Consider the following 27,999-nt stretch of genomic DNA (forward strand, 5'->3'; position numbering starts at 1 on the left):
TTCAATTTTACCAATAATGTCCTCTTATAACAATCATATTTTACCAAGTGTATACCCAGAATATGTGTCAATGTTTACTTTAAAATGTCACTCGTGGATGACAAACAAAGGGCAGAGTATATACCTTTGAGCTATGCCGTTCTGTAAGCTGTAATAACTGCAAGCCTATCCAAAACAATCGTGTAAAACAACGTTAGCCGGCCGACAAACCAAAGATAGTATTTTCATTCTTTAGCCCATTAAATGCTATCACAATCATTTTTAAAGATCATTTATATTTTTAACTCTGTCGTTTGTGTGCATTTCATGGTTTGAAATGTTTCTACACCAACAAACAACTGTCAATAAATGTGTTATATATTAAAACCAATCGAGCGAAATGTCATAGTAAAAAACAAAACAAAACAGAATGCTGTAGATCGAAAATTAAATATTCATTTAAAACACTAACCGTACAACATAATACTCGCATTTGGTTTGATTCACCATTTCACTGAAAGTATATGTCTCTGTCGTAAAAAAAATTGTAAGCTTAATCAAATGGACTAGAACAAGAGCTCTTTTGCGAACATAAAACGAGTGCTGGGCAAACTGGACAAAAAAGGTGAAATAAATGCATTAAGCTATTTTAATTTCCTTTCTTCAATTCTGAGGTGCGGAAAATCATACGCACCTTTTAGTATTTCGTTTTGGCTTTTTAACATATATCAACCCTTACATTCTCTGGAATGTCACGTTAATATTCCGAGCAGTCCATGCGTGGTTGCGTTAAGTTATAGAACAGCGCCTCCTTGTGTGGTAGCATTAAATTATTTAACACCGCTTTAAAGAAGTATTGGACGTTTTACAGCATTGCCTAACAATTTTTTTACAATTTGTTATCAGTTTTCACAGTTTTTAACCATAAAAGCAAGACGCAATTTTAAAAGGACCTGTGTTATTATTTACTTAATTGGATAAACATAGAATATGTCATGCTATATGATAGATAAATAAAGTCTTTATCTTCCTCTATGGATTTATTAATCGTCTAAAGGATGGAATAACTTTTCCATAATGACAACATTATAAAACAAGTTCAATTACATAAATCACACAAATTTAAAAGTTATACAGAAATCAGACAATGTAACAAATTACAAGAATCCTCTTCTCCCCAAGCTTTAATGTTTGTATGGTATGCTGTAAAACTAATTGACTAGATTTAAATGTGAAAGATGGAAAAGGATGTCCACACAGATCTGGAAGTAGACAAGACATACATATTAATAGTTAGTAATCTCCCTTCATAGGGGTAAGGTTTTGAGGGTACGTGAAAAAATGATTCCTGAAAATTAATATGTGTAACAATTATCCTGATTATAAAAAATAAAAAAACAGATGTCTCTCGAATGATCATGATGATTTTGATTTTAACACATCTCTATAAGGTCCCATCATGCGAACTGGAAACAATCAACAAATGATAACTATGGGGCATTAAACAGTTTATAAGTCAACACACACAGCTGTTTCAACCATCGGTGAAATGAGACTTTCGGCCGGGCCGCCTAGGTGGTAACAGTTCTTTTTCTCCTGGGGTATTGTGTGGTAGCAACCTAGCAAACGCTCGTGGTATCTTTGTCCCTCCAGTGTCCCTGTTCGTGGGAGTAGACGGTTCGGGTTGTACATCCTCGGTTGGTGGGGGTGTATCAGTCTCGGCAGCTGGATCCAGGGTTGGTTGTGGTGGAGGCAGAGCTAGTTCCTGTGTAGCATTAGGAATTGCTTCCTCAATAGCAGTAGGTGCTGGTAACGACTGAGGGTGTTTTGCATGTTCATGAGTTAAAGGTGTTGATCTGCGACGCTGTGACTCAACTGCTTTCACGAGGGGATCTGTTGCATAACTGAAGAACGGGGAGAACTTTCTCAAGTGCTGTCCGTTACGTAGGGTGACCCTATCCGTTCCATCAACTCTGACCACGTATTGATGGAATTGCCGCACCTCAATCACTACACCTGTGCGTTCCCATCACCTGGGCTGGTTTCCAACAAGATTTTGAATAAACACATGGTCTCCAATATGCAGTGGGGGTAATCGCCTAGTATGTTCTGACCACTTTTCATGGTCCCTGGAGTGGCGCTTCGCAAAAGCCCTCTCACGATGCGACAGTAACTCCTTCCATGTGGTTGATAACGTCCCATCAGTATTGGAATTGGATCACGAATGGGTCGGCCAAACAAAATGAGCGCTGGTGATGCCTTTGTTTCTGGATCAATCGAGTTTCTGTAGACCAGTAAAGCTCGCTGGAATTTATCAGTGTCTAAAGACCCTGTCGCCGATGTGTTATCCATAAGCATTCGTTAAACAGTCTTCACAGCAAGTTTTGCCCTAGAATTGGCATGTGGATTCGCAACTTAGCAAAGCCTGTGTCTGACACCCCAGTTCCGTAGAAACGCTCGTGTCTTACCAGCAGTGAACTGTGGTCCACCATCTGATGTCAACTCTGCCGGAATACCAAAGGTAACAAATGTCTCCCGAAGACATTTAACTAGTCCCTCTGCACCAGACTCAGACTTGTACACCATGGGCCAGTAAGAGTATCTGTCCACGACCACAACATAGTCAGTATTGTTGTAAGTGAAATAGTCAGCACAAATCTGTTGGAACGGGAACTCAGGTGGCTCAATTTCAACTGGGGGCTGCATGGGGTTTGATTTGGCTATTTTGTGGCAGTATAAGCATTGGTCTCTTATCCTTGCAATGTCAACAGTGATGTCTAGCAGGTATACCGAGTCAACGGCCCTCGCCTGCATTGCACTGATGCCTTGGTGTGCGGCATGAAGTGCGTGAAGTACAGATTCATAGAGTACAGCTGGAATCACAATGCGATGACCCACAAGTATCACGCCATCCACTACACACATACTGGCTGATAAACGATGGTATGCTCTTTATTCTGGTGGCAAATATTTGATATGTTCTGGGAATCCCTGTGCTATGCATTGAACGAGGTTTCGGAGATTCGGGTCGGACGCTGTAGCCTCACGAAGCATGCCCCATGTAACCACTGTACATACAGAATGGGGAGTACTGGACGCTGCTGCCAATGTGGATCCATCATCATCATCATCCGATTGTTGGTAAAGACTAGTAAGTACCTCATGGATTGAAATATGCTCATCAGCAAGTGAATGAAGTTCCGCCGGGTCTCAGGGAAGTTGGAGGCGTTCCGGATTGCCTGTTGGATAGCATGATGCTGCATCAGGACCGAGTTTCTTCTTGCCTGGAACATGGACCACCGTAAATCTGTATCCAAGTGTCTTCTCCTTGAGGTGAAGTAAGCGTCTTTTGGCAATATCAGTGAGTGAACGATCATTCAGGATCTGCAAGAGTGGCTTATGATCTGTGACTATGATAAGGTTTTTGCATCCAAGCACATAATATCGTGTTTGATGAAGAGCATACACGACAGCTAAAGCCTCACCCTCAATGGCAGCGTACCTACTATCTGCTGGATGAGTGAATCTTCTCCACACAAGACAAACTTTCCAACCTTCAGGACAACATGCAGGGGTTCTGGAAGTTCAATGCTAGTATTTTTGTATCATGAGGAAGCCAACCCCATCAACCGACCAATCGGTGGAAAGACACGTCAATCGAGCAGGGTCAAATAAGCGGACACCATCCCTCATTTCTTGTATGATGGCTTCTTTGGACTGGTTGAATTGGCTGGTGAGTTCATCTGTCCACTCGAATTTTGTAGACGGTTTGAGCAGAGTGCGGAATGGCTTCATTTGCTTTGTTCTGGCAAAAGCATAGGCACCCTGGTTAATAAGTCCAAACCATGCCCATGCCCAAGTGATGTATGTAGGGATCAGGAAGTTACGAACAGCATCAGTAAACTTGGCACTGGGTCGGATATTGGTAGGTGTAATCGTTAAGCCTGCAAAATCGACAGTGTCTTGCGCGAATTGAAACTTGTAAGGGTTCAGTGTGATTCCATTTCTCGCACACATGTTAAGCCACTGGCATGTTTGGAAAAAAGCAGCCTTGACAGAGTATCATCAACGCATTTAACTTTGTTGTCAAAGTTGGTGATGATGACATCAAATCGCTGATTATATGCGTCACCGCTTGCTAGAAATCCCTGAGGAGCTACTTTGTAGCGATAACAACCCCACGGCGTGATGAAGGTGGTAAAGTGCCGATCCTCCTAACGGATAGGCACGGAATGGTAACCGTTCCATGCATCTGTCACAGTTTTCTTAGTGTTCTGTGGGACTTTGTCGGCCAGATGAAATGGGCTTGGCACGTGGTGTGTTTGGCGGACGGAACAACGGTTGAGAGGTTGCAGGTCTACCGTTCTTTTGGGGCTGCCGTCAGCTTTACTTGTGACCACCATCCTTGAACACCAAGTTGTGGGTGTGCTAGGACTCACTCGTTCGAGAACACCAATGCGGACATCTCTCTCAAGGTCAGCATGCACCTTTTCTTGCTCTGTTGGCAGCGGTGGGGCTGTTTTGCCGTCTTGGGCAGGAGCATAATACATAATCTGGGACATGAGTGGAAGCAGCAATCTCAGAAGAATTAACATTACAGATAGGAAATTATTGATGGACCATTCCCAGTGAAGCAAGAACTTCTCGGCAAAGAAAAGCCTTATTCATTGTTTCTGAAACATAGCAAAGTAACCTAGTGGATTTGGGGGGTGACATTGCATTAGTGGTTTTAACGTTAATATCGATAGCTCCAATCACACCTAGATTTTCTTTGATGGCTCCACGCATGGTTAGTTTGACTGCAAGAAGATCTTGCTTTGTGATTCCCATGTGATTGACATACTGTAATGGCATTATCGAACTTTTGCACCATGTATCGGCTACCATAGCCATGTTCACAGATTTCAGTTTCGAGGTGTCATTCATTGGGTACCCAAACAATGTGTGGTCCTGAGGAACTGGTGTGACTGTTACTGTAAGTATTTGATGTGGCTTTGAAGGCCGTGCAATCCATCGGCCCTCGAACACATGGTGCTGAATACTATGTAATGTTTGTATGTCATATGATAGGCTTTCATCAGACACAGTACATAACTGATCATACACATAACCCACGTCGTTAACTATCTTAACTCTGTTTGAGTTTGAATTTTCATGTGGTCTACTGTTTTGATACTTATTGTTCCTATTCTTGGGACAGTTCCTTGAGGATGAGTCACGGTGACCCCAAGTACTACAATTGACACACTTGCTGCAACATGCCGTGAGATGTTCTTTAACCGCACATTTAACACATGTGAATGTCCACGCCTCAGTGTTTAGTTATTGTCTTACGCTCATTTCTGTGGCCATGTGATGGGCCGCCACATACCCAACATCTCTTAGCAGGTTGTTCATTTGGCACCAACGGTTGTGAATTACCTACTGCACAAAGCGTATCACCAACAGCACTTTTTGGCACTTTGCCATGCTCCTTTGTGCGATGAATGAAACAGTCTCGTCCAGGTTCCTATCAGTCTTCGAGTCCCCGAGGAGATCAGACAGAATTTCCGGGTCAGCGATGCCCCTGATCAAATTGTCTTTTATAATCTCTTTACTGTAATCAAAGACATGCGCACACCCTGGCTCTTTACAGTTGGCCTTGTATTGACATAAGGCCGCCTGACCACTTAACGAAGCGAGATATGTTCGAATTCCAGTTGCAGGGGACTGGACCATGCGATTCATCTTCAGTCTATGTACGAGCGTGCTGTCTTCTTTAACAGCTAGTCTGTTCATAGCATTGAGAAGATCGTTCTCTGGCATTTTCGAAACATCACCCTGAATATCTCTCATTAAGTCTGTTCTAAGGTCACTATCACAACAATAAAACAAGGCTGTCGGTATCATGGCGTTGGTGATCGCCATGCCCACTTTTTACATGTTCCATTGCCTTTGGAAAGCAGACCACTGATCAGGGTCACATCCTGTACCAATGTTCGGCGATTCTAACTTTAGCTTGGTGGGTGGTACCGACAAGACAAGAAAATCTTTTTTCAAATGGAATAATCTTCAATAAAGATAATATAATACTGTAACTAACAATATTCCATAGATTTAAAGAGTATCGACCAACATATTTTCAACGATTTATTCAAATTAGAAAAGGGGCCAAAAAAAAGCCTGGTACTTGGGCCGAATGAGCTAAATCAGGGCCGAATGAGCCTGAAAAAACGGGGCCGAAAGAGCTTGGGGCCGAAAGAGCCGACAACCATATCAACAACAATTAACAACAACGCCATGAATCATTTATAATATGTAAAATGTTTTAAAACTATGTATACATGAATTCATATATTTATCAGCTCAAGTTGTAAATTACGACGTCATTTATTAATTAATCAAAGATTATAAAAAATCACAGTTTTAACTATATAAATCTAGTTGTATATAGATCTAGAATCTATGCTGTTATTGGATACAAATACTAATGCTGCTGCTGTATTAAAGTAAATTCGATAAATGAACGAATAACTGCATAAAATAAAAATCATTAAAGAACTACTTGAATAGTATAAAAAATTTACTAAATACAAAATAGCGCTGAACTTCGTTAATATTTTCATTGGCTATAATATTCGCAGGAACAATGAAATCTTCCTTAGGAATAATTCAAATTCATAGGAAGATAAGCGCGCGTGAAATGTGACGCGTATTTTGATTGGTTGTTATTTTTAGCAGAACCCTGATTGTCTATAACATTTGTAGGAACAATTTAATCTTCCTAAGGAAGAATTCGAAATTCACAGGAAGAATAAAGATGATGCGGCTAAAAGGGTAATAAGTCACGAATTCTTCCTTAGGAAGATTTAAATCTTCCTTAGGAAGATTTAATTGTTAAATTGTTTAAATTTGACATTTAAATCTTCCTTAGGAAGATTTATATCTTCTATTGGAAGAATTTGTGACTTTAGATCCTCATGGTACGTCATAAACATGTTGACAGGAATATGTAAAGTACTAAATATGAGAACATAGCCTTTAAGTATAAACGCTTTTGCTCAAGCAATCCTCTGAAAATAAAAAGGTGCACGCACAAACTGTATTGATGTCGAGAATTGAGTGTAAAACTGTTCTATCTATAAAGCCTTTTCATTAGAGATAAATTGTTTCATGCAGTGTAACAGTGTTACAAAGACGCGGATCATATGTTTCAAATGTTCTGGTGGTGTACTCAAATCAGCCAATGGAATAAATGAAGTGTTTTCATTCGTACCTAGCCGCGGGAAATTTTATTTGAATTTTATTGAACACTTACAAAGGTCAGGTAAGGTGAAAAGCTGGCTTAATACAGCCACGCCGAATAAAAATATAATTTAATCAAACTTTTATCATGGGAACCAGACTGCGTTTTGCTACCGTTTTGAAATGTGCCCGTATTGACCCATCTAGAAATTCGCTCAACAAACAAGAAAGGCGACCAAACAAGAAAAAGTGTTACAAATGAACAACACATTGATGAGGTTGATAAATGCTATCATATTTGATCAATACTCGCCGTTAGATAGATTATGCATAAAACGAGTATTTGCATTGAAGAACATGTATATATTTTATATAAATAGCGAACGATACAGTACAGTCAAGTTACCATTACCGGATCAGTAGCGTAATTAAGTTGCTCTGGTGAAAAGCAATTACTGTTTTGAGACTTCTTTTACACCAGTTTGATTAAATATTACCTTTGCTTACTGATTCAGCACAGAGTCTTATTTTTTTCGCAGGCAAAATGTATTTGTGATACCATTTTTCGCCGCAGAATTCATGCATTAGCCAGGGATTTCAATAGATTTTAAAAACAAGGAGTTGATGACCCTAGCTGAAATAATTAGCGTTCAGAGTCTGCCAAAGCAAAAAATCATCAAAAGACTCTAAGGCGGCAATTTATATTGACTACAATGACCCCTGGTCTGAAATTTTGAGTAGTCAAATTGAAAAATGTTGGGGTCAATTTTGAAGCGCAAAAATAGGTGTACAAGAATTGTGTTTTTGTCTGTATTATTCAATTTTTTTTAATGACATAATTTGCATACAAAATGATTCATATAAAGGAACACAAGTAATATCATACTCTTTTTATAAATAATACTATTGCTAAACCCTTAATTCCCCTTATTACTGGTATCAACTTATTTATAATTTATTTAACTAGCACCATTACTACTTTTGTTCACTATAAATTACTTGCAGTTATTCACAAGTGTCACTTCTTAGGTAAATGTATTGGCCAACAAAAATGTAGTTGTTGTTGAATTAGTCGTAAATTGGCGTTTTTTTTTTTAAGTTTCAAAGGGACTTTCTCATTGAGTTTATTTATTCCACTGTGAGTTTTTCATTCTAAAAAAAACATGTACCGAGTTGCAATTTAGGTACAAGACTTTTGCAACACGCACGCTTTCCATTCGTGACAGTCGACAGCAACAATTTCGCGCTCTTATTAAAACAAGGGTTTTACAAGGCATTCATGTATAGTGATTGGTGTACGCTGTTGATCGAAATTTGTACCAGCAAATAATGTGGCTGTAGAAAAACGATATGCTTTTGTTTTATAAATAGACATGATGAAATATACATGTACTGAAATTGAAGTGTTGACGCATAAAATTGTAATACGGGTATCGTTTTCACAACTTTCTCGCCATAAGTAATCAATTGCTCACCATAAAGGTGTGATGATGATGCTCGGCACCGTCTTTAAAGTACTTTTTAAAAACCGAATTACAACTTTCACAAACAATTAATCAGAGCCGAGTCAACACAGTTCACAAACGATTGTGTAACGGTTAAGCAGTTAACTTAGTCAATGACGTCACATGAAATACATTTAAAGTTCTCAATTCGCTAGACGCTACCCGCTAATCGGCGCCTCTTCAAAGGGCTGCTTTGAACTTTCACGACCACGTGCTGTATTGTGTAAACTTATTTCGCAAAAAGTGTAACTAAGTACGGCGCCGTGTTCGTTGTCGCGTTAATTGGTCTTTCAGATATAAACAATTGTTGAACTCGCAGTTTGGATTTAAGTGTTGACAATTTATAATACGGGTAAAAAAGAAACTTTGAGTGTATGTCAATTAATAGTTGCTCGTTTTGTTAACAAAGCAATTAGTCAAAGGTGTTGTGTTTGGATTGTATTATGGATTATGCACCATAATTCAAAGGAACTGTTTTAACGGCATATGCATGTGCTTCTAATTTCCCAATTAATGCGCATACGCACTCTTTAAACGATGACATGTTTATTGGAAGAGATTAGATAAGATAAACGACGCCTGTGGTATCCCCTCTATGTATTGACCGAGTTTCCAATACTGGGGCATGAATGTCAATCAGAAGCTCAAGCATAAAGGGATTTACATCATGGAAATATGGTTAGATGTAAACTGACTGACGCGCGGGTCGAATTTTCGGTGCGTCAAAATGACGCACGGCAGAAAAATGGTCGGGTCAAAAACGAGTCATTTTCAAATTGCTCGCGTCAAAACGCAGGATTCTGTGTCTATTGAAATCCCTGATTAGCGGATCAGCTAATTGTAGCCATAACGGATCACTTGACTGAAACCACTCAGGTGGTAATCTAACAGGCTATTTGAACTGTTTAAACATGAACTGTGTTGTTAACAATGACCAAGTTACATTGCCAGTAATAAATTATATTCATCTTTTTGTTATTAATTATTTTCTATATGTGATCTTGTATCCACACTTTACGTATTGTGTTCTCGTGTGAATTATCTGTTGAAAATCCTAAAAAGATCAAAAAGATATGGGCATCTTATCAACCATATAAATTGTTTGATCATATCTAATCATCGATATTGAACATGGAACATAAATCAAACATTAAGATTGAGATAATTTCTTGAAAGAATCAACAAGGTTTGCATATATTTTAATATAGCCTCTTTTCCTGTATATTCGGCCACTTAAGAGTAAAATTGACTTTTTCTACTAAATGAAAAGATTTTCGGCACAAGTAAGACATTAAATTAAACGCTTTATTTCTTCCCCACAAAAGTATGGCAAAATAATTTACAACGCAGGTATTTCCTTAGTAACAGGCCAATTCTAGGTGGGCACCCTAGCAACCCTGATATGTTGGTATCTTTCCTTTCAATCTGTTAAGTCATTATTTTTATAGGAAAACAATAAATGTTTTAAGTAATTTGGATATAAATCACTAAATAAATATTCTAATAGACTAATAAACACAAAAACACTGTTTAAACATGAATATTTTCAGAATTATTGGTATTTACACAGCATGTGTAGCTGATTTTTCTTAATTTTTACCTAAATTTAAATTTTCTCCCCCTAAAATAACATGCGCATGTTTTTAAGCTAAATACAACATGTATATGTTATAGATTTTTTAAAATAAGCATAACTAACTTAAGTTTTATCAGAAATCTGTCATTATTACCAACATAATGGAGTGGATGAATCAATAGGAATGGATGAAACAATAGGAAAGAAGGATAATAATTATATAGTATCAATATGCATATTATCACGCTTGATCCGTTATTGCTCTAATTCTTCAGGTTTTTTTTTGGCCCGATTTTATAGCCGAAATTCGACTATTCCCAATCGCAAAAAGTATACTTTTTTCCCAAAATTTGTTAAAAAATTCCCAATTGGGAAAAAAAGCTAATGACATCAGCTTTTTCGATTTTTAACAAAGCTTAGTCTGATCAAGTCTCGTACAGTTTTTAGACTATACCGCGATTTGGATGACGTCGGCATTATTCATGTGCCCGATATTCTCTGTGTTGTTCAGGAGCTTATTATATTTGTGATGAAATTTAAGTGTTTTGTGATTCGGCTGAATGGAAAACAAATATGTCACACAATTCGAAATATTACTTGAAAAAGATTCCTTAGCAAAAATGTGGCCAAACAAAAACTGTTGATTTTTTTTAAGCAAGCATCATTAAAAAAACAAACATCATCAACAAGTACAAGTCCTCCCATTGAAACTCCTTCCATTGTCAATGATAGTAATTTAATAAGAAGTGACTCTTTTGCATCGTCATCGTTGATTTCCGAAAGCAAAGTGCTGACTGATATTCAACATGTTGAAACTAGGGAAATAAGTTTGTGACTGAAGACTTTGTGTGAATTTATTATGTATAAAACTGTTGATCATGATGGTGTTTGTTGAGTTTGTGATTAAAGATGTTGAACTCTTTCATGTAGTTTTAAATCCCAATTTATTTTCCCAATTTCTTGAAAATGCCAATAAAAATCCCAATTTCAAAGCCATGGGCTGTCTTCTCAAAATGCTGAGAAAAAGCCCTGTTCTTCATTTTATTTAAGGTGTTGCAAAATCTTAAACATGAATCAAAATTGTAATGGACTTTTACAGGCAGAAAGACTACTAAATGGCCTTTAAATTAATGCGTAAACGTCTTACTTTCCAACAGAGTATTAGCATGTGGCCGAAAAAAATGTTCAACCTCAATTTGGAAACAAGACGGAAGTCAACAAAGTCGTATATACATGTCAGCAGAACATACAGAAATGTTTGACAAAGAGTAGCTTCGATTACGACTCAAACAATGTGTTTTAAAGAACGAGCCTTAAAGATGCTGCATGCAAAATATCATCTAAAAATGTCAACTATATATCGCGATACGCAGTCTTGAACATCAAAGTGATCTGCTATGGGTAATGATCGGTAATGGTAACTTGACTGTATTGGTTGGTGCTATTTCAGTATTTGTGTTGGGAGGCATTGGGTGTTTTGTCCACCTGATAATATTTCGACGGATAGCTGTAAATAATACTGTTTAGGTGTGAATCATAACGGGAAACTTTCGCACATTTTATTGTCACCTCTGTACAACATAAAAACAACATTGTTTTATTTCAAGATTATTTGTTCATATTCTTAACATGGCATTTAAAGGGATTTCAAGATCAATTTTTAAATATAAGACATAAATTAAATGTATCTCAGTTAAAGATTCTACATGTTTCATTGTATACATTAACAATATAGAGAGTTTTGAGAATCTACATAAATATATTAAAACATTTTCAATAAATTGACAATATTTACAATACAAGGAACAGAAAGAACGTCACAAGATGCCGCACATATCGGTAGTGGCATGAAACATTCATAAACCTTTATGACAGTTGAATTAAATTACTTCTATAAGTTTTATTTTAATTAAGTTTCACTTGAATAATACCCCTGATAAACACGGAAAATAATCTTTGACGTGTAATACTGCCCATTGTGCCCATGAATTTAAAAAAAGACTTAAAATAAAGTGTTGCTTGTTGCATGTTATGTTTATTTTATTATTAATAGTCATCGCGTTTTAATATTTTATCAATGACAAGTTATTTTTCACCTTTTTCAATAATTATATTCTAAGGTAACAATGAAAATGTATTGTTATTGTTTACTTATTGATAAGCTTGAAGCCGTGTTCGTGACCGCTAATATTTATTCAAACAAGCTTACTAAGTGTTACCACATTTGAGCAAAAACAAATCGGTCAATACCATGATCATCGCTATTACTTGACTATGTAACAAAAAAATAACAACAATGAACATACTTTACTATGGCTCGATTGGTCATTGTCGGCTCAGGTACACTACTACTGCTAATTGGGTCATTGTCGACATTTATCCCGGGCCAGGTACACTACTACTGCTAATTGGGTCATTGTCACATTTATCCCGGGTACTCTTAAGTATACTTACATGTACCCTGGGTACGGTAAATATACTAAAAAGTACTCGGGAATTTTAACGTTACCGGTAAATTGGTCGTTGTCGGCTTTTTAAAAAACATTATTATGATAACACTTATGTCAATTGTCTGTGAAATTGCCTCTATATTATCGAAACTCATACTCAAACAGATTGTTGATGCATTTTTAAAGAAGAGAAGTTTGTTTAACATAAACAATATCGTTTAACGGTAATCGGTAACACGTTTTATTACATTGGATTTTGGGCGGGAATACAACTCGGGAACAGTCTAATATCTACCGGGTACGTTTAAGTATATTTAAGTAAATTTTTTAGTATATTTACTGTACCCGGGGTACATTTAAGTATACTTAAGTACCCAGGGTACATGTTAGTAGTACCCGAGCCGACAATGACCAATTGAGCCATACTATGTCAAGATAAAGTTTCCAAAACATAAAAAATGAATATAAAAATGTTTGTAAAAGACAGTATTTTTTTATTTGAATCATTCTTGGATTGGCTTTTATTGCACAGTACGCACTATCTGGTATTGTTGACCAGAGCCCTACTTTAAAACAAGTTGGCCTACCTAAACACATCTTATACAAAATGTATTGAAAAAAAACAACATGCACTAATATATCAAGATTAGTTTTTCAGATCACTTAATGTAATGATTGGAACTGTCAAGTGGTTTGCAATATTTTTACACATGTGTAAGTGTTGTGACCATATCTGTCTCATGAAATTGCTTATGAATGAACATTTTCAGAATGGCACATACACAGAAAAGTGTGGCGGCCTCCAAAATGTTCAAAACGAGGAAACGAAAGACAGAAAGCAATACCTTGGAAAGTGACCTGAAAAGGGAGAGCACAATTAGAAAGGCCTTTGATTCCAAAATCCAAACAAGTGTAAACATTATATCGGCTAGGGTTAGTCCAGAGACATTAACTTCCGACCAAACAATAGATGACTTGAACTCTGTTTGTGTCAAAATTGAGACTGATGAATGGTATAACACGGCTTCTGATTTTTATTCTGTTTGTGCCAAATCAGAACAGGTTCTATTGGAAGAGAGACATCCAGATAGCAACAAACACAACGGCTTCACCTTTGAATGTGTGAAATCAGAAAAGACAGAATGTGAAGTTATGCGACAACATGTTACCAGGCAAGATTGCTTCAATTCTGTATGTGTGAACAAAAACTTAACTTTCAATTCAAATGCAAAAGATGAAATTTATTCTGTATGTGGGGCAACACAACAGTTTCTAAATCCTCTTACAGACCAGGGTTATATAACAGCATATGACTTCAATAATGAATTTGGTATAGCTAAACAAAATATAAAGACAGAAACAGACAATGAAAATACAACAGCAAATAAATGTACACATTCAAAAACACCAGAGAATCAAGATAAACTGGCGGACCAATATTCTGTATATCTGACACGGGAAGAGATTGAACTTTCAGATGTTGACAAATATTGTGCTAAATCAGTTGTGGGTGGAGGGACAATACAAATGGACCAATACTCCCACTTAAATGTTCCAAGACATTCAAACTCAGAAAAAGGTGAGTCATTTTCATTTATATGCTATAGGAACACCCATGGCTGGCGGGTGATTAAGGGGCGTTCAGGTGAATTATGTCCACTCAGTAACTCAAACAATTAATATGGGATCACCATGAAACTTTAATTATGTAATAATATCAAAGCACAGTTTTTACAACAAGCCAGATTGCATTAAGCTGTTGGTAGTTATGGTCCATGATTTGAAAAAAACTTACTTTTCATTATCTGCTTGCTTAATCCGATTGTTTACGTGGGATCATCACAGGGTTGGCACCAATCGACCGCCCCCGGTTTTAACCAGCGGTTTTAACCGGTTAAAACCGCCCCGGTCAATACTCCTGAAGTGGTCATTACTGGTCAATAGTGGTCGATTGAACTTTAGCCCCAATTTTAATTAATATTCCATGCCTAATTAAACTATATTGATAATATAAATTAAACAGACATGTTGCCAATAATGTCTTAAGCTATTTATACCCACTAATTTATACCTGTTCATGCAATTTGTAGGCCAATCTCTCGACATTTTGCAAATTAGTCAAAGTTGGTAGATTGGATTTTTCTGGTCGATTGAACTTTTTTCAATTCTAATGAATTATGAATTCTCAGATAATTCTGTGCTTGATTCAGCAAGAACCTGTCAATTACTGTGTATGAGTTGTTCCTTATGCCCCACTGTCCCCACAGTCTCCTCACCTATACAGGATGGGGCACCCAAAACTGATAATAGGGCCTTAAATGGCACCTTTTTGACACAACCTTTACTTGTCATGTTTTCTTGCCTAGATTTCTTTAAATAATTTTTAAACAAAATAGTGAAAAATTCTTATATTTTCCATTGATATAAAAATAAAAAACATAATAAGAAATAATTAATCAAAGAAAACAATAATTGAAAAGAAGAGTCTATAGTAGACCCACAATTGGAAAACATTTTTGTTGTCAAAATCAAGAACTTTGATTGCTAAATCATTTGAATACCAATTGAACTTTTAAATGTGAAAGGAAAAAAAACGCTCATAATACAGAAAGGAGACTACTTATAAGTTACTATTAAATTAATAGCAAGTAATCGCCTTATGTGTGAGTGATCTGAAATAGATTTGCTTCATTGTCAATATCAGAGACATAAAACTGCATGGATTTTATTACCAATTAAGGCTTAGGGGCCAGATTTATGACCCTAGAAAACACAAGAGTTCTGTTTGTCCATCTGCTTATCAAATAGATATATCAATAGATAAGTGAAATACTATGGTAACTACAATAGTAAAAATACTTTAGTAACAGATGTGATACACCGAGATAAAGATATTGCATAGGTCCTTATATTTAAGGCCATTTCCATAAATAATAAAGATTTAATTTTTTACAACTTTAAAGATTTTTTTTACAATAAATGACTCAAAGTTTATCAATTACAGAATAATTATTGATTTAATATAACATAGCTCCTTTGTGATGTTTTCATGCTACAATTTTCAATCGACCAGTATTGACCAGTAATGACCGGTTTTAACCGGGTATTGACCGCCGGCCCGGTCAATACTCAATTGACCGGTCAATATGCCAACCCTGGATCATCATGAAACATGGTGGCTATGTTTGTGGGCATTAAATATCCTTCAAGTTTGATAATCAGCCCCCCCCCCTATATAAAGGCCCTTGCATTATCAAGTATTTGCCATATTAAAGTCGTCTGCTTTCTAATAGGTAGTTAAACAGCTAGAAGATATTTCATCGGAACCAAAATACCATAAAAGTGATAAGATGTCCTGGAATAGCATGTTGAGGGTTGAATGTCAAACTGTGGTATATGCTGAATATTTCTAGATTAGATACCGTAGTTTCACACTGATTGACTCAACCCTTTCTGTGAAGACTATACAAGCTGATACAAGATGACAGTTTCTTCATTTCGTATTGCTGCTGTTGCTGCATTCAATTTTTGACTGAAACGACTGCATCAGTATTTTATTATCTTTTGAATGTTTAATTTTGAATCTTCTGAGAGATCCTATGGATTTATTAATTTTTGTTGACATCATACTTATTTAATTGATAATGTTTACAAAATCTTGCATTTTTTAATTTTTCTTTGGAACTTGTATAGTGGATTGTTGAGAATGTCTGATGTAAGATTCAGACTTGAACATTTGTGGGGCATTTTATTTCATGGATGAGAGGACCCAAAATCTTAACAATATGTTAATAATATTATATTTTACATAATGATGCCCTTGTTTAAGTATGCCAAGTATGGATATTCAATACACTTTAAATCCTGTATAAGCGAAAAGACTCACTCAAAATCAGTATTTTGGAAAAGTTTCTTCGTAATAACAAAAGATTAATTTTAATGATCTGCTTGTAGAGAATGCTGTGACAAGAACTCCCCCGCTTTTCCTGGAACCAGCTAAGATTAAATTGAAGGAAAAGGGTGACCATGTGAAGAAATTTAAAGTATGTATAAGTAACCAGTAATTTGTTTTCCTCTTATTGCAATCAATTATAGGGAGGTATTAAGTACTGTACTGGTCCATACCGGTACCTACACATGTATGTCCTGAAGATTGTGGCTCCAACCTATCTTTCACTATTGGGTGGACCTTGCTCAAACTTTCACTGTTGAATGACTTTCATGTGTGATTATCATTAAGTAAGGAACATTGGCTGCATCAAGTTTTTACAGAGTTATGGTCCTTAGTTGTGTTTCTGAATAAGAAAATATAGTCCCAAAATGTTCGTGTTTTTAACCAGGTTTTTAACCAGGTTTTCCGAAGGAAAAAACTGGTTATTAGATTGGCGAATGCGGGCGGGCTGGCTGGCTGGCTGGCTGGCGGGCTGGCGGAATAAGCTTGTCCGGGCCATAACTATGTCGTTCATTGTCAGATTTTAAAATCATTTGGCACATTTGTTCACCATCATTGGACAGTGTGTCGCGCGAAATAATTACGTCAATATCTCCAAGGTCAAGGTCACACTTTGAGTTCAAAGGTCAAAAATGGCCATAAATGAGCTTGTCCGAGCCATAACTATGTCGTTCATCGTCAGATTTTAAAATCATTTGGCACATTTGTTCACCATCATTGGACGGTGTGTCGCGCAAAATAATTACGTCGATATCTCCAAGGTCAAGGTCACACTTTGAGTTCAAAGGTCAAAAATGGCCATAAATGAGCTTGTCCTGGCCATAACTATGTCATTCATTGTGAGATTTTAAAATCATTTGGCACATTTGTTCACCATCATGGGACGGTGTGTCCCACGAAAGAATCACGTCAATATCTCCAATGTCAAGGTCGCCACGACTAAAAATAGATTTAAAAAAAAAAAAAAAATTACAAAGGGGGTTAATTTTTTTTGGTCATTTCAAAAGTTCAGTTTGAGTTTTTTTTTTTCACAATGAAAACCTGGCTTTGTGACAATTTTGTCCCTTGTTAAAATCTTTAGCTGCTTGGCAGATTTTCTCAAACTTTCACTGCCTGATTAATCTTAATGTAAAGACGATGGTAAAGAATAACATTTTTGCGGTGATCAGTATTTGCGGAATAAATTCCCTTTTTTCTGCTGTTTAGGTAGAGTGTTGTGTTTGTGAATGAGATATTTCATAGCTGTAAGCCTGTTGCATGGGATGCTTTTTTGTTTTGATTAAAAGATATATGTTATCAGAGTAAAATGTGTTAAATGTATTTTGTATTATTCATATTCAACACCATTGCAGAGAATGAAGAAAACAAGGTCTCCAGAAAAAGACAAGACTGAGCACATTCTTCAAGCGAGGAACCTTGTCAGCTGTATGAGCCTGGAACCCCCAGATAATGACCATTTGCTCTGTAAGCCCAAGAACAAAACATCCATTACCTTGCATTAGAAAGTCTCACGAAAGACCAACAAACATTATTATCATATTTGTTAGCTCCCTGAGCACTAAGTTTACAAGTTGAGCTAAAGTGGTAAGTTCCGCGTCATGTGTTGTGCATAGTCAACATTTGGCTTGTTACCACTTCACAGACAGCAGTTAAATCAATATAGAGAAAAACTATGCTAATTTGTTGAATCATTAAAAATCTGTATTACTATTCTAGAAGACACATTTATTAATCAATCTTGATGAAACTTGGTAAAAATAAAACAATTTAAATGCCTCATCTGTTGCTGTTTTTGATTGAAACTTGTTTCTTTTTCATATCAAAGCATAAGTGGGGCACATGAAGTAACAAACTAAGTCACAAGATCAAATTTTTTACCTATTTGTTTAAAATTGTACCTTGAACTTGGGTCAGATTTTGTGTTGCTAATAACTCAGAAAGTAAAAGAACATTTGATGAAACCATGTGAGCTTATTATGTGAACTGATGACTCTGGGAATAGAAATAATAAAGGGTCTTGTGATGCAAAGGCTGTCTTTAAGATATTTTCTAAATAAGCGGTTTTATACTTTTCATTATACGTGTAAATATTGGTGTTTTTTTTTAATCTGATGTTCTGGTAGCTGATATAAGTCTTTGACTTAGTTTGATTATTGCCAAGTGTTTATTTGCTCTCTTAGACTGTGGAGAATGCAATAAGGAGTTTGATGGGGACTGCCCTGTCCATGGACCCTATAACTACATACAGGACAAGGAGGTGAAGATGTGTTCATTTTAAAAACATTAACTACATGTAGTACAAAAATAAGGAAAACATCAAATATATTTCTATTATAGTATCATGATAGAGTACCGGTATTGGTATAAAGTATCATGGGCATATGAGACTGTTACTGAGAAAGTGTTTTAACGTTTATAATGTCGATTAATATAAGAAATGCCTTAAATATGCACTTATTGTTCTTATTTAAAATAGTGTTTACACTACATATACTTTAATATAAACTGCAGGTACCAGAAGAAGACCATCTTAAAGCTGAGCATACCTTGCCAGATTGCCTTGAAATAAAAACATCCGAAATAGCTGGAGCTGGTCTTGGAGTGTTTTCCAAGGAGGGCCTGGAATCCAGGATCATGTTTGGACCGTATGGGGGAGATATCATCACTGACAACCCTAAGTCAGGGTATTGCTTGCAGGGGAAGGTGATGCTAAGCTTGATGCATTGATACTTATTTGTAGTTTGAAATGCGAGGGTAATTAAAAATTCTAAATGTTAGAAAATAAAGTCATGAATTTTCAACAAATGAATTCTCTATCTAGGAGTCTATAGAGGGGATTTAATGTGTACTTTACCACCACAGAGTGGGAGGCATGAAACATTGTACTTTCCCGTCTGTCCCTCAGCTTGTCTGTTCACCCCAAAGCTTGTAATTTGATTACTCTTTAACTAATGATAAAACGTGCGCATACTGTTGAATGCCTTTATTGTGTAGATGATTGTAAAAAAGGCATTGGATATTCCAGGTGTTTTGGCAGGATTATGGTTTTTATGCCCTCGGTAGGATGTCATATACCATTTGAACCATCCGTCCGTCCGTCCAAAAACTTTAACATTGACCATAACTTTTGCAATATTGAAGATAGCAACTTGATATTTGGCATGCGTGTGTATCTCATGGAACTGCACATTTTGAGTGGTGAAAGGTCAAGGTCATCCTTCAAGGTCAAAGGTCATAAAAACAAATACAAGAGAAGTAACAAGCTTTAAAGGAAGATAATTTCTATTTATCATTTGACAGGTACAGATCATTTTCATGTGGGAAGTAATATATAAAATATTACTTCCCTTATGAAAATGATCTATACCTACCAAATGATATAATCCAAAGGGATATGATACATTTTTTACGCCTCCAGTAGGTTGGCATATAGCAGTTGAACTGTCCGTAAGTCAGTCAGTCTGTCCGTCTGAAAACTTTAACATTGGCCATAACTTATGCAATATTGAAGATAGCAACTTGATATTTGCACGTGTATCTCATGGAGCTGAACATTTTGAGTGGTGAAAGGTCAAGGTCATCCTTCAAGGTCAAAGGTCTAATATATGGCTTCAAAGTGGCGCAGTAGGGGGCATAGTGTTTCTGACAAACACATCTCTTGTTTAAAATCAAAGCGGCGCAGTAGTGGAAATTGTGTTTCTGAAAACACATCTCTTGTTTGTCTATAGTTGAATTCTGACGCATGTGTTGTCCATGCCTTCATCTATATGGTGATTCTTGTTCAAATTTTTGAATATGAATTACTTAAATGCATGGATGATTGCAACAACAAAAAAAGTTTTGTTGCAGCAAGTTTTGGCAAATTATCGCATTTGTCTGTTTTACCACTATGGAATATTATAGTCACAACGTTGTTTTATTCAACTTATCTTTAACTACCAGGATGATATTGATCCCATTTTCTTAGTGGTAATCTTTATTTTCTAAAGATAATAGTTATGAAAGGAACTTTTTCTGTGACAAGATTTGGCAGAGTTATGGCCCTTTGTTTGGTTTTCACTATAGAATACATAGTCCCAAATATTACTTTGTAATTACTCTTAAGTGCTTGGAAGAGTTTTCTAAGACTTTAAAACTTGACTGTTATTAGTGTGCAGATGGTGGTTAAAAGAGAAATTTTGACAGCAATAGCTTTGACTAAATAATGGCCTTTTTGTGTTTGTCTGCTGTGGAATTAATTATTGCATTGACTGTATCCAAACGTATGTTGTTTGGGCATCAATATCTGTGACACATTTCTTGCTGAAATGTAATCATGCTGGCATGTAAAGATTTTACACATCTCATTATATAAAGCAAGTGTGTAACAAGGCTATAGACTAGGTTGGCGCTAAGGAAAATAAATTAGTAGCCAAATTTCAGCACTACGATAACGACCCACATTAGAACCTTATTTGCTCAATGAACGAAATAATCATTATCATGAATCTATAGGTATCAACAATGACTGCAGGGCCCTCAATCTATCAAATCTGCCGCCAAATTTCGGAGGCAGTCTCCCACCGGAAAAGTATACTTTTTTCCCCTTTTGGTGTGAAAAATTCCCCCTAAAAAAAAATTTTTTTTTTTTTTAATAGAAAGATGTGTCTCATGATTATTATATCTCAAATCTATTTCAATTTAATCTTTTCAAACATACTAAATTATGAAATATGCAATGAATATAGTGCAAACATGTACAAATGAAATAATGAGAGAGTAAGTAAAAAAATCCCCCAAAAAGGGAAACGCCGCCGCGAAAATTCCCCCACCTAAGGGCTGCGGACCCCTTCCCCCAAAGTAGTGTGAGGGCCCTTGACTATATTAAATTATCATTGAAGTCACATTTAAATAAATTGTTTGTTACCTGAAATCAAATAATTTTATGTTTTTTTTTTATTTTTTATTTATATTTATTTTCATGCACTGGCATAAACAGTATACAATGTTAGAACTTTCAGATATGCCCCGGTCTTTGATTGGGTGGGTCTTGCGTAACTCTTATTCGCCACCTCCCTTCTCCCAATAATTTTTGCCGTAGTCTGGTGCTTCTTGATTTTTGAAAAATACATTTACTGCAATGTATTCTTGAATTGACATATTTTTCCATAGTTGCAATATATAATTTATTGAAACGTACCGGTAAATTTGTAAGTCTTAAATACTGCATGTACTGAGTGGCTAGGCTATATTTAGTTACACATCGTCTGTTTTTTAAAACTTGGCATTGCAGACGACAGCAATAATTTCGCGCTCTTTCTTATAACACGGGTTTTACATGGCATGCCGGTATTAATGCATGGTGAATAGTTATTATCACGTGGCTATAGAAAAACGGTGTAAATAAGTTCTACAAATAGACATGATAAAATATACATGCACTGGATTTAATTTGTTACCGCATCAAATTATTAACGGGTTTTGTTTTTCACAACTTACTCGCCGTAAGCAATTTTACGCTGCTCACCAATTGCAATTATTTTCTCGTAATTAATGATTGTTTACAGTACGGTAAATAAGTGTGATGATGATGCCCGAAACTGCCTTTAATGTACTGCTTTATTTACCGGTTTTATATCACGTATTAATGCTACAACTGTGATTCATTGTTAATAAACCTGCCATAAACGCTTACTCTGTGACCGACGTCAATCAAAAATAATAATCGCTATATAACTCCCCCTCCATAAACATTCTCGTAACCGATTGGACGTTGAATGTCACAGTTTGGCGACTGGAAAGTTACCCGAAAATTTCCCGTGTGCTTCTGTCAGCATACATGACTGTGTTATGTGGCTTGAATATACGATACGGGCATCCGCTTATCTCTTATCAATGGACTATCTGTTACCACCTGGAGCTTTTATGGCGATTACATGTGGAAATCGGTACCGAGTTCTCTTTAAAAGTAGGATATATTATATACTTATAGAGAAATATCAGGGTTTTTTGCAATCGCCATTTTCATTCACATTTTAAACATTAATCGCCAGCTGAAAGATTCAATCGCCTATGGCGATTTTGGCGATCAGAAACGCTAACATAGCTATAGATAACTTTAGGAGTATATTGGGTAATCAACCCGTTTTTGACAACAAATGGGTTTTTGTAAATTCAATCGAGTTTTAGCAAAAATTTTAACCCCCTACTTTTGAGGTTAATTGGGGTTTTCAACCCCGGTTTTTAAACTAAATTAGGTAATTTAGGGAATGACATATATCATATAATACAAATATACTAAGGTTACTATATTACTTATACAAATGTAATTCAAAAAGGAATGAAAGTAAAAAATAAGAACAAATTACTAAGTATGTTTGTGTTGTAGAAAATATTTATGATCATTTCCACTGTTGTGTTTATAAGGGCATTCTTTGGTATTCTGGTCTATCAGTGTTGCTCTTTATAACAAGTATATTATTTATCAGATTTTCGTGTGTATCAATCATATTTACTGTTGGTTGTTTATAGTAAGATTCTATGCAATTCAGATCTATAAGGATGGCAAAGGGAGTCACTTTGTGAATACCCAGAACAAAGCCACTTCTAACTGGATGAGGTACGTGAACTATGCTATGACGGAGGCAGATCAGAACCTTGTAGCATTCCAGTACAAAGGAGGCATCCAATACTGCACATTGAAGCCAGTTTTACCAGGTATATACCCCTGTTGTATGACTAAAGATATGTATTTTCAATGTGAATCTGTCTGATTTGAGCAGTCTCACATTGATTATACGGATTCAATTTCCTGTACTAGTGGGTGGGAGTTTGTATGATTATCTCCATACGGAAAAGGTGTTATTTTCTCCGGATTCTCTGATTTCCCCCACAGTGCAACACAGCTACCGTTTATGAATACCTCAGAGTAATAAATAGATAGTTGGACATTGCAACTTTAATTCAAACTTCTTCCCAATTCTGGGTGCTGTTTTAGACATATTTAGGGTCCTTGCATAATGCAGCCTCATTCATAGAAAAACCTAATAAAAGTCATTGTATACACAACACTTAATATAAGGTAAATCCAAGTAATTGAAAAACCTGCTTCTCACTATGTCTGAACAGTCTTGAACAAATAATGTTTGTTTTACCATTTTGCCTTTCTACTCCAACATTCCCTTTAAATTATTTAACATTTAGAAATAGCAAGAAAACACATAACCAAACTTTGAGTTTGAATTAAAACCTGTCCTAAATATCAGTCTAAGAATCAAAAATATAATATGTTGAGATCAACTAGAAGAACTTAGAATTTGTATGTAATAAAATTAACACATTTGCACATTTTGAAGATATAAATGTGGGGTATCAGTCACATTTGTTAAACAGTTCTAGTTGAGACATCCAGTGTTTGTTGAAAAAAAGTTTAAGATTTGCAGATGTTTTATAAATAACTTGTAAATAATTCTATTGGTTCAGGTGAGGAATTGCTGGTCTGGTACAGAGATGAATTAGCCAGAGAACTTGGCCTCATCAGACCCAAAAACCTGCCGAGCAGTTATTCGAGTAACAACAGTGGTCACTTTAATGAACACATGAGTATTCATGCAGGAGAGAGACTGTACAAGTGTGAGGAGTGTGGTTATGCATGTAACAAGAGTGGTAACTTGAAGGCACACATGAGGATACATTCAGGAGATAAACTGTACAAGTGTGAGCAGTGTGGTTATGCTTGTAACCAGAGTTCTGACTTGAAGAAACACATGAGGATACATTCAGGAGAGAGACCGTACAAGTGTGAGGATTGTGGTTATGCATGTCACCAGAGTGGTACCTTGAAGACACACATGAGAATACATTCAGGAGAGAGACCATACAAGTGTGAGGAGTGTGGTTATGCTTGTTACCAGAGTAATGACTTGAAGAAACACATGAGGATACATACAGAAGAGAGACTGTACAAGTGTGAGGTGTGTAGTAAAGCATTTAAACAGAGTAGTCACTTGAAGAAACACATGAGGATACATACAGAAGAGATATTGCACAAATGTGAGGTGTGTGGTAAAGCATTTAAACAGAGTGGTAGCTTGAAGACACATATGACGATACATACAGAAGAACGACCGTACAAGTGTGAGGTGTGTGGCCATTCTTGTAAACGTAGTGTGCACTTAAAGAAACACATGATGATACATAAAGGAGAGAGACCGCACAAGTGTGAGGTGTGCAGTTATGCATTTAAAACGAGTTCTGACTTGAAGACACACATGAGGATACATACAGGAGAAAGACCGTACAAGTGTGAGGTGTGTGGTAAAGCATTTAAACAGAGTGGTACCTTGAAGACACACATAAAGATACATACAGAAGAACGACCGTACAAGTGTGTGGTGTGTATCCATTCTTGTAAACGTAGTGAGCACTTGAAGACACACATGATGATACATAAAGGAGAGAGACCGCACAAGTGTGAAGTTTGCAGTTATGCATTTAAAACGAGTTCTGACTTGAAGACACACATGAGGATACATACAGGAGAAAGACCTTACAAGTGTGAGGTGTGTGTCTATGCTTGTAATCATAGTTCTGACTTAAAGAAACACATGAAGATACATACAGGAGAAAGACCATACATGTGTGAGGTGTGTGGCTATGCTTGTAATCAGAGTTTTGACTTGAAGAAACACATGAGGATACATACAGGAGAAAGGCCGTATTAGTGCGATGTGTGTGGCTATTCGTGTAAGTATAATGGTCACTTTAAGACACACATGATGATTCATACAGGAGAGAGATCACACACATGTGAGGTGTGAGGTTATGAATGTAACAGGAGTGATCACTTGAAGACACACATGAGGAGGATACATTTAGGAGAAAGACTGTACAAGTGTGAGGAGTGTGGTTATGTTTGTAACCAGAGTGTACAAGTGTGAGGAGTGTGGTTATGTTTGTAACCAGAGTAGTACATTGAAGACACACATGAGGATATATTCAGGAGAGAGATGTACAAGTGTGAGGAGTGTGGTTTTGCTTGTAACCAGAGTTCTGACTTGAAGAAACACATGAGGATACATACAGAACAGAGACTGTACAAATGTGAGGTGTGTGGTAGAGCATTTTAACAGAGTGGTACATTGACAACACATGAAGCTTCTTAAAGGAGAGAGACCGTTCAAGTGGGATGTGTGTGGCTTTTCATTTAAACACAGAAGTCACTTGAAAAAAACAAAACAATCTTCTTATAAACCAGGGTTGGCATATTGATCGGTCAATTGAGTATTGACCGGGCTGGCGGTCAATACCCGGTTAAAACCGGTCAATACTGGTCATTATTGGTCAATACTGGTTGATTGAAAATTGTAGCATTTTAACATGACAAAGGAAGAATTTAAGCTATTCTATATTAAATCAATCATTATTCTGTAATTGATCAACTTTTTTTGAGTTATCTATTGTAAAAAAAGCTTTAAAGCTGTAAAAAATACTTCTTTATTATTTATGGAAACGGTCTCAAATACAAAAGAACTAAGGCAATATCTTTATCTCAGTGTATCACATCTGTTACTGAAGTATTATTACTATTGTAGTTACCATAGTATTTCACTGATCTTTTGATATATCTATTTGATAAGCTGATGGACAAACAGAACTCTTGTGGTTTCTAGTGTCATAAATGATCTGGCCCCTAAGCCTTAATTGGTAATAAAATGCATGCACTGGTATGTCTCTGATAGTGACAATGAAGCAAATCTGCCCTTAGGCTATTTCATTTCACTCAAACAAAATGATATAACTTGCTATTAATGTTATTAATTTAATAGTTACTTCTAAATTGTCTCCTTTCTATATTAAGAGGGTTTTCTTATTTTAAAGTTCAATTGGTCTTCAAATGAATAAACAATCAAAGTTCTTGATTTTGGCAACAAATAATGTTGACCAATTGTGGGTCTACTCTAGACTCTTCTTTTCAATTATTTCTTTCTTTTAATAATTATTTCTTATTAAGTTTTGTTTTATATCAATGGTAAAATAAAATATTTTTTCACTATTTTGTTAAAGAAATCCAGGCAAGAATACATGACAAGTAAGGGTTGTGTCAAAGGTGCCATGTAAGGCCCTATTATCAGTTTTGGGTGCCCTAACCTGTTTAGGTTTGAAGACTGTGAAAGACTGTGGAGACAGTGGGGCATGAGGAACAACTAATACACAGTAATTGACAGGTTCTTGTTGAATCAAGCACAGAATTTTCTGAGCATTCATAATTCGTTAGAATTGAAAAAAAATTCAATCGATCAGCAAATTCCAATTGACCAACTTGACTCATTTGCAAAATTTTGAGAGATTGGCCTACAATTTGCATGAACAGGTATAAAATAGTGGGGTTTTATAGCTTAAGACATTATTGGCAACATGGCTGTTTAATTGATATTATCAATATTGTTTAATTAAGCATGGAATATTAATCAAAATTGGGGGTAAAGTTCAATCGACCAGTATTGACCAGTAATGACCACTTTGGGAGTATTGGCCGGGGCGGTTTTAACCGGTAAAAACCGCCGGTTAAAACCGGGGGCGGTCGATTGGTGCCAACCCTGTCTTAAACGATAAACCATAAAGGCTTATTGGGTTTTGGCAGTTTTTGAAGAAGTCCTATCGAAACAATGAAGAAATGCGAGGATTAAAATGTATTCCATGTATTTGTTTCGTATCAGATCGGAAATGCCCATAGACATTATTAACTAAAACAAGGGATAAAATATACAATTTATATTTACGCAAAAACAAGCTACCAGTATATTGCAGTAAAGCAGGACATTGTCCGTATGTGGTCCAAGCGTTGTATTTCATACTCACAAGTTTGGTTGGTGAAAACTTAAAAATACAAAAGGTCCAAAGAAATTCTCCTTAATAATGGGTGATTATTTTCAGTTATACGTGCATTTCGTTATTTGTTCGAACTGTCTTTTTATCTAAAATGTTATTCCTGGCGAAAATATTATTGAACTCTCTTCGAAGATTTTGTTGAATTTGGTGAGACTTTTTTAGTTTCTTTTTTTCCCATCAAATTTTATGTTGCGATGATTTTGTGCTTTCATAGTTATCATAATTTTAATATTGAAATTTTGAGATGAATATTATAATACATTACAATTCTAAAACCACACGTTGTAAGCACAGCTCAACTCATCGAAGGAAATAAAATATCATGCGATTTTTGAACTTGTAAGTTTACCGATTTACGATCGTTTTATTCGAAGGTAACTCAACTATACACACTCATATCTAATCTATAGCACAGCGCGTTTCGATCAGTTTCTGACAAACAAA

General features: G+C 36.1%; 1 protein-coding gene across 1 annotated transcript; it reads left to right on the top strand.

Annotated features, from left to right (window-relative positions):
* Positions 1-7,414: 7,414 nt before the first annotated feature.
* On the top strand, positions 7,415-27,806 carry LOC127879802 (PR domain zinc finger protein 5-like). The gene is made up of 8 exons (XM_052426854.1): positions 7,415-7,481; positions 13,505-14,313; positions 16,689-16,777; positions 18,039-18,150; positions 18,867-18,943; positions 19,198-19,389; positions 23,217-23,382; positions 24,148-27,806. The coding sequence occupies exons 1-8, from the start codon at positions 7,462-7,464 to the stop codon at positions 25,386-25,388; spliced, it is 2,706 nt and encodes a 901-aa protein (XP_052282814.1). The 5' UTR covers positions 7,415-7,461; the 3' UTR covers positions 25,389-27,806.
* The last annotated feature ends 193 nt before the right edge of the window (positions 27,807-27,999 follow it).

Source organism: Dreissena polymorpha, chromosome 4, assembly GCF_020536995.1.
Source record: "Dreissena polymorpha isolate Duluth1 chromosome 4, UMN_Dpol_1.0, whole genome shotgun sequence".
In the NCBI taxonomy this organism is placed as follows: Eukaryota; Metazoa; Mollusca; class Bivalvia; order Myida; family Dreissenidae; genus Dreissena; species Dreissena polymorpha.

Coding starts and splice junctions, on each gene's coding strand:
- LOC127879802 (XM_052426854.1), top strand. CDS start 7,462: ATGAACAACACATTGATGAG. Junction 14,314..16,688: donor ACATTCAAACTCAGAAAAAG/GTGAGTCATTTT, acceptor ATCTGCTTGTAG/AGAATGCTGTGACAAGAACT. Junction 19,390..23,216: donor GGTATTGCTTGCAGGGGAAG/GTGATGCTAAGC, acceptor TATGCAATTCAG/ATCTATAAGGATGGCAAAGG.